This window comes from Triticum aestivum, chromosome 7A (assembly GCF_018294505.1).
Source record: "Triticum aestivum cultivar Chinese Spring chromosome 7A, IWGSC CS RefSeq v2.1, whole genome shotgun sequence".
NCBI classification, from domain to species: domain Eukaryota; kingdom Viridiplantae; phylum Streptophyta; class Magnoliopsida; order Poales; family Poaceae; genus Triticum; species Triticum aestivum.
The window spans coordinates 73,475,558-73,482,074 of NC_057812.1; the positions used below are offsets into that span (position 1 = coordinate 73,475,558).

Here is a 6,517-nt window from a genome sequence, read left to right on the forward strand (position 1 = left end):
CGCATGTTGCTGGCGAGGGTGAGGCGATCACCCAATCGCCTGTACAAGTTGCAGCTGCAGATCACCTTCCCCGTCTGCCTCCTTAGGAAGGCGGACGACGCACTGTGGCGCTGACATGCGCGCTACGGGCACCTGCACTTTCGTGCCCTGCACGACCTCGCCGCGCGAGACATGGTCACAGGCATGCCCATGCTTGATCGGGAGCAGCAGCTGTGTGATGGGTGCGCCATCACGAAGATGCACAGGGCTCCGTTCCCGCGCGCATCCTCATATCGCGCGGAGCAGGGGCTAGAGCTAGTCCACGGAGACCTGTGTGGCTCCATCTCACCGGCGACACCGAGCGGGAATCGGTTCTTCTTGCTGATCGTCGACGACTACAACCGGTTTATGTGGGTCGAGATGCTGCGCACCAAGGACGAGGCCTTTCGCTTCTTCCGCAAGATCAAGGCGCTCGCCGAGACGGAGCACCAAGTGAAGCTGAGGGCGTTCCGGAGTGATCGCGGTGGCGAGTTCAACTCCCTGGAGTTTAAAAGCTACTGCGACGAGAACGGCATCAAGCGGTACACGACGGCTCCCTACTCTCCGCAGCAAAATGGAGTGGTGGAGCGCCGCAACCAGACGGTGGTGGAGATGGCGAGAAGCCTACTCAAGTCTATGCAGGTTCCGGCGCGCTTCTGGGGTGAGGCGGTGAAGACCGCCGTGCACATTCTGAACCGGGCGCCGACGCGTGCGCTCTGCGGTGTCACACCGTACGAGGCATGGCATGGATGGAAGCCGGACGTCTCCTACCTGCGCACATTTGGCTGCACCGCATCCATGAAGAAGGTCGGGCCGGGCGTCACAAAGCTCTCGGACAGAGCGGCGCCAATGGTGTTCGTGGGGTACGAAGACGGCAGCAAGGCATATCGGGTCTATGATCCGGCAACGCACAAGCTGCACGTCACCCGCGGCGTCGTCTTCGACGAGGGCAGGCCATGGAGCTGGGAGACGGCGCCTACTGATGTTGTCGCAGCCGCGACACATGCTGCACCGAGCACTTTCACCGTGGAGTACACGGTCACCGCGCCCTCCGACGACGACCCCGCAAGCGAGGCAGGGAGCGGTAGCGCGACACCGGCGACACCAGAAGAGACGTGTATGCCGTCCCCTGGTACACCGGCTGCACCAAACGAGCCGGCGTTCGTCACGCCTCCCACCGGCGAGTCTTACGACTCCGAGGGGTTGCCGACCCGCTACCGCACGTATGAGGAGCTGATCAACAACACCGACCCATACGAGCTGGAGTACAGCAGGTTGTGTCTCGTGGCGGCCGAGGAGCCAGCCAGTGTCGATCTGGCACTGGAAGAGGCGTGCTGGAAGCGCACCATGGACGAGGAGATGAACTGCATAGAGGGCAACCAGACTTGGGAGCTCACCAATCTTCCTCAAGGACAGCATGCGATCGGGCTAAAGTGGGTATTTAAGGTGAAAAAAGACCCACAAGGTAACGTGATTAAGCACAAAGCTCGTTTAGTTGCAAAAGGCTATTCACAGAAACCAGGAGTGGACTTCGACGAGGTGTTTGCACCCGTGGCGCGCGTCTGTGCGGGTGCTCATCCCGCTTGCTGCTCGAGGCGGCTGGGAAGTCCATCACATGGACGTCAAGTCCGCGTTTTTGAATGGAGACCTTGCCGAGGAAGTGTATGTCCGGCAGCCGCTGGGCTACATCGACGACAAGAACAAGCACATGGTGCTCAAGCTGCGCAAGGCGCTGTATGGGCTTCATCAATCTCCTCGCGCATGGAACGCGAAGTTGGACAGCTCTCTGGTGGAGCTCGGCTTCGAGCGGAGTCCCTTGGAGCACGCAGTCTACAGGAGGGCGAAGGAGAACGACTTCCTGATCGTGGGGGTGTACGTTGATGACTTGATCATCACCGGCTCCCGCGCGTCTGACATGAGCGATCTGGGCCTCCTCTCATATTACCTCGGCGTCGAGGTGAATCAGACGGAGGAGGCGATCACTTTGTGCCAGAGCAGCTACGCGCGGAAGATCATCAAGTACGCGGGCCTGGAGGGTTGCAACCCTTGCCACACACCCATGGAGAACAGGCTGAAGTTGATGAAGAATGACGGCAGCGACGCCGTCGATCCCACTGAGTATCGGAGCATTGTTGGGAGCTTGCGGTACTTGGTGAATACCCGACCGGACATCTGCTACGCTGTTGGACTCGTCAGCCGCTACATGGAAGCTCCAACAGCTCTGCACATGGCGGTTGTGAGGCATATACTGAGGTACGTCAGCGGCACGGCGACGTACGGCTGTCGTTATGAGCGGCATGGTTCGTCGCGTCCACGGGTGGTGGGCTACAGCGACAGCGACTTCGCTGGTGATCCGGATGACTGCAAGAGCACCACCGGCACAGTTTTCTTCTTCAGCTCCAGCTGTGTACTTTGGGCATCACAGAAACAGAAGACGGTGGCTCTCTCGTCGTGTGAGGCGGAGTATATTGCAGCAGCTACGACTGCCTGCCACGGTGTGTGGCTCGGCCGGCTGGTCGGAGAGCTCCAAGGCGAAGCACCCATGGAGGCCAAGCTCCTCGTTGACAACAAGTCCGCGATTGCGTTGTGCAAGAATCCGGTTCACCATGACCGGAGCAAGCACATCGACACTCGCTATCATTTCATTTGCGAGTGCGTCGAGGAGAAGAGGATCAATGTTCAGCACGTGAGGACGGAGGAACAGGTTGCTGACCTTCTGACCAAGTCGCTCGGGCGTGCAAAGTTCGTTGAGTTCAGAGAGAAGCTCGGCATCGTCCACGTGAAAGGAGCAAGCCACGACTGAGGAGGTGTTTTGTTAGCATTCATTCGTGTCATAGACAGTCTAGGTGCATATTTGTTTTTCTTTTCTTGTGCGTGTCCATGCCGTGGGCATGTTGCATAGCTGCGTGCGTGTGTGTAGCCCGGGTCGTTCGCTAGGCAGCCCGGGGCACTGGCCACTACCAGTTCAACGTGGGATGGCACGTTGTGCGTGCTGGGAGTGCCGGAAGTATAGGATCAGCTGTTAGCTTAGTCTGTATGTAGCTCAAGTTATAAGGAATAAGGAGAAAAACAGAAAAACCGCAGGAAGTGTGCGCGGCACAAAAATCTCTTGTCATTGTGTTTCAGTTACAGAGAGCGTGAGAGTCCATCTTCAGTGAGAGAGAGAGATCGCCGGCGACGACAACAACGAGATCTTGTGCTACAGGTTGGGCGACACGTTGTACAAGTACGACACATGCGATCACTCGCTATTTGCTAGCAGTGTGCCTATCCAATGGAATCAGAAACTTCAGCTTCCCCCGACTCCACAAAAGATCTACCGTCGATGGGAAATTTATAGTGGCTACCATTCCAATCTACTCTCACCTCTCATCTTTCGACCGCCTCCGTCCGAGGAGGAGGAGAAGATCACACAATTTGATAATGTCTTGTTAGGGACACTACGACTCAATAAATCGAAAGGTCTCTCCACAGCCAATACCACCGATGAGCCAGCAGCCAAGAGGATTTGCAGCTGAATAGACACTACAGATGCTACCACGCCAGATATATACTTCACTCTTTCTATTCCCAATGGATGAAATTTTAGGTAACAGGAGGCGTTCCAGAAAATTAATAAAAATATAGAACGAAAATTTTATTGATGTCTTTGGTCATTATTATATACTATAGCACATATGCTTGTGAATTGTAACGGGAGAAAAAACATGTGTGTATTTAAATTTAGCTATAATTGTATGAGCAAAAGACAATGATAGTTCATGCGAAATTTAGTGCTTACCAAGAGGATCTATAGCAAAGTCCTATGTCCAAATACTACCAAGCAAAGACAAACTGCATTGTCTACTCTCCAAATCCACGACATTCAAATTGAACGCCATGTGAAGGAGGAGCCAGCCACCCTGCCGCGCCACCGCATGAAGGAGGAGCCGGCCTCGCAGCCTTGTTGCTAGCCAGGCAACCGGTGAATTTTTTTTCATTGACACGTCCAAACTTGTCCGTGGATATTTGGTGATCTTCATTTCATGACCCTCGCTGGAGATGCCCTGAGGGCATAGATAGCCCAATATTCCGTGACCCTAGTCGTGGTGCTGGTCGCGGTCGCCACATCACTTGTATCCTTCTAATACATTGATGTGCAAAGCTTTTGTGTATTTGAAAAAAAGAAAAAGAAAAACCCGACTTCCTTCTCTCGTAGCACAGTTGTCCATGAAAGCAACGCATGAGCTGCTGGCAGTGCCGGCATGATGTCCTCCTCCTCTCTGAAAGCAACGGATGTGCTGCTGGCAGGCATGCATGATGGCCTACGCGTGTGCCTAACCACCAGGACGGCGAAGGGGACCTAGTAGATTAGAATGGATAACATCACCAATCTGACGATTGTGGAAACGCTATATCTTCTTGTTTGAGCTCGTGGTCGTGTGGTGCAGCACTCATGGAAGGAGCCATCTCCAGCCGGCCAAACAAGAGGTTAGCCTACCTACCGATTCTTTGCTCTTGACGCCGCGATGTAGGTTTGCCTCGAAGCAGTATTGCTCATTTGCTCTGATCGGCGGCGCGTGGTTGCTAGGATCGCCGTCGTCACCGGCGGGAACAAGGGGATCGGCTTCGAGGTGTGCCGACAACTAGCCAGGGATGGAGGAGTCACGGTCGTTCTGACAGCTCGGGACGAGACGAGGGGCGCGGGGGCGGCCGAGAAGCTCAGACCGCTGGGGGTCACCGACGTCGTCTTCCATCAGCTGGACATCACAGACGCTTCGAGCATTGCTACGTTAGTCGATTTCCTCGAGGCCCGTTTCGGGAAGCTGGACATCCTGGCAAGTTTTCCATTTGCTTTCTTCATGCTAATGCTCTGTCACCGAAGGTTTGAAGCAACCGTCCGGTGTAATTTGTAGGTCAATAATGCCGGCGTTGGTGGGGTTGAGTACCCCCAAGAACTCGATGCCAACGACGAGAAGGTGAGTTCACGTGGCTCTGTTGTTGTGCAATTGCTCGGACATATATGCATCCTGGTTGAACAAGTTCATCTTATCTGTGCATCAGTTCGCCGGCCTCGACTCCAACCAGAGACTTGAATGGATGGTGAAGAATGTCCGGGAGCCCATCGACGCCGCAAGGAAAGCCGTGGAGACAAACTACTATGGCACCAAGCATGTAATCCAGGCCCTGCTGCCTCTGCTGCTGCAATCTTCCTCCCAGGGAAGGATAGTGAATGTCTCCTCCGAATATGGACTGCTAAGGGTAACTTAATCATGTTCTTTCCAATCTCCATCGATCATGCTATTGCTACACCGGTATCGAATCAAATATATAAAGGGAACTTTGATCTATCCATGCAGCTTATTAGGAACGAGGAGGTGAGGCGGGACCTCAACGATATCCACAACCTGACAGAGGAGAGGCTAGACGAGGTGCTGGACAAGTTCTTGCAAGACTTCGAGGCCGATGCGCTCGAGGCGCACGGGTGGCCCACGGGGTTCTCGGCATACAAGGTGGCCATGGCCGCCACCAACGCCTACACGAGGATCTTGGCCAGGAGGCACCCCACGCTGCGCGTCAACTGCGCGCATCCGGGCTATGTCAAGACAGACATGAGCATGGGCTCAGGTGTCCTGACGCCCGAGGAGGGAGCACGCGGCGTGGTGAAGGTGGCGCTGCTGCTGGACGGTGGCCCAACCGGCAAGTACTTCACCAAAGGCGAGGAGGCGTCGTTCGTGTGAGGTGCTGGCTGGCGGTCGTGAGCTAGCTCGCCAGTTCGTCCGCCGTGCACTGTCCGGTTTGAGATTGAGAATAACAGACGGGATTTGCCATTTCCTTTAAATGAATAATAAGCTGATGCACTTTACCCTTGCATTGGAAAATGATAATAAAGCAGTAAATTATGCACGTAAGCAATGCTATGTTAACACTGCAACATGCCGAGGAAAATGCATGGTGGGGTTACTAACACGAAGTAGGCAGAGATATGCTGCAGAAAAACAGAAAAGGTTAATCGGATGATGCAGCTGGGTTCTCCAGCAACGTCAAAGATTAAAACTAGAGGGTATCAGCACCAAATTAGAAGAAGAAAAACGGATCAAATAGAGCTCGTCGTGTCTCTAGTTGAACTCTTGAATCCGTATAATATTGTTGAATTCATTGCCAGTCACGCGGACAACTGAATTCGCCTTAGCTCAGCTGAATTCCTTCGATACCGGCTCTCCTACCCACTGCCAACTGTTCGGTAATATCTTGTAATAGCACACATGCACACACACCGTTTTCATCACACAAAATTGTTCCCCAAAACCAGCCCTGGTGCGAGACAAAGAACCGAGCACTGCTACGCCTGGAGTAAATTGCACAAAACCATCACTTTGAAGGCTAGGTTTGCGAAAAACACTACAATACATTTTTTTTTTGCAAAAAAACACCACGTCTACGGTAATCTTTTTTGGAAAAAACACTAATCGGCGGATCGGGCTCAGTTAATTGAGTCTATGACAAATGGGGCCCGCCA

The 6,517-nt window shown here is 53.8% G+C and overlaps 1 protein-coding gene across 1 annotated transcript; it reads left to right on the forward strand.

Annotated features, from left to right (window-relative positions):
- The first annotated feature begins 4,340 nt into the window (after window positions 1–4,340).
- LOC123151518 (salutaridine reductase-like) lies at window positions 4,341–5,858 on the forward strand. Its single transcript, XM_044571212.1, has 5 exons — window positions 4,341–4,488; window positions 4,589–4,835; window positions 4,914–4,976; window positions 5,062–5,259; window positions 5,358–5,858. The coding sequence occupies exons 1-5, from the start codon at window positions 4,454–4,456 to the stop codon at window positions 5,736–5,738; spliced, it is 924 nt and encodes a 307-aa protein (XP_044427147.1). The 5' UTR covers window positions 4,341–4,453; the 3' UTR covers window positions 5,739–5,858.
- Window positions 5,859–6,517: the final 659 nt, after the last annotated feature.

What these genes read in the sequence shown, in the direction of transcription:
- LOC123151518 (XM_044571212.1), top strand. Translation starts at nt 4,454, where the DNA reads ATGGAAGGAGCCATCTCCAGCCGGCCAAACAAGAG. An exon ending in TCCAGCCGGCCAAACAAGAG is followed by an intron (nt 4,489 to 4,588) that starts GTTAGCCTACCT and finishes CGTGGTTGCTAG; the next exon opens with GATCGCCGTCGTCACCGGCG. An exon ending in CCGAATATGGACTGCTAAGG is followed by an intron (nt 5,260 to 5,357) that starts GTAACTTAATCA and finishes CTATCCATGCAG; the next exon opens with CTTATTAGGAACGAGGAGGT.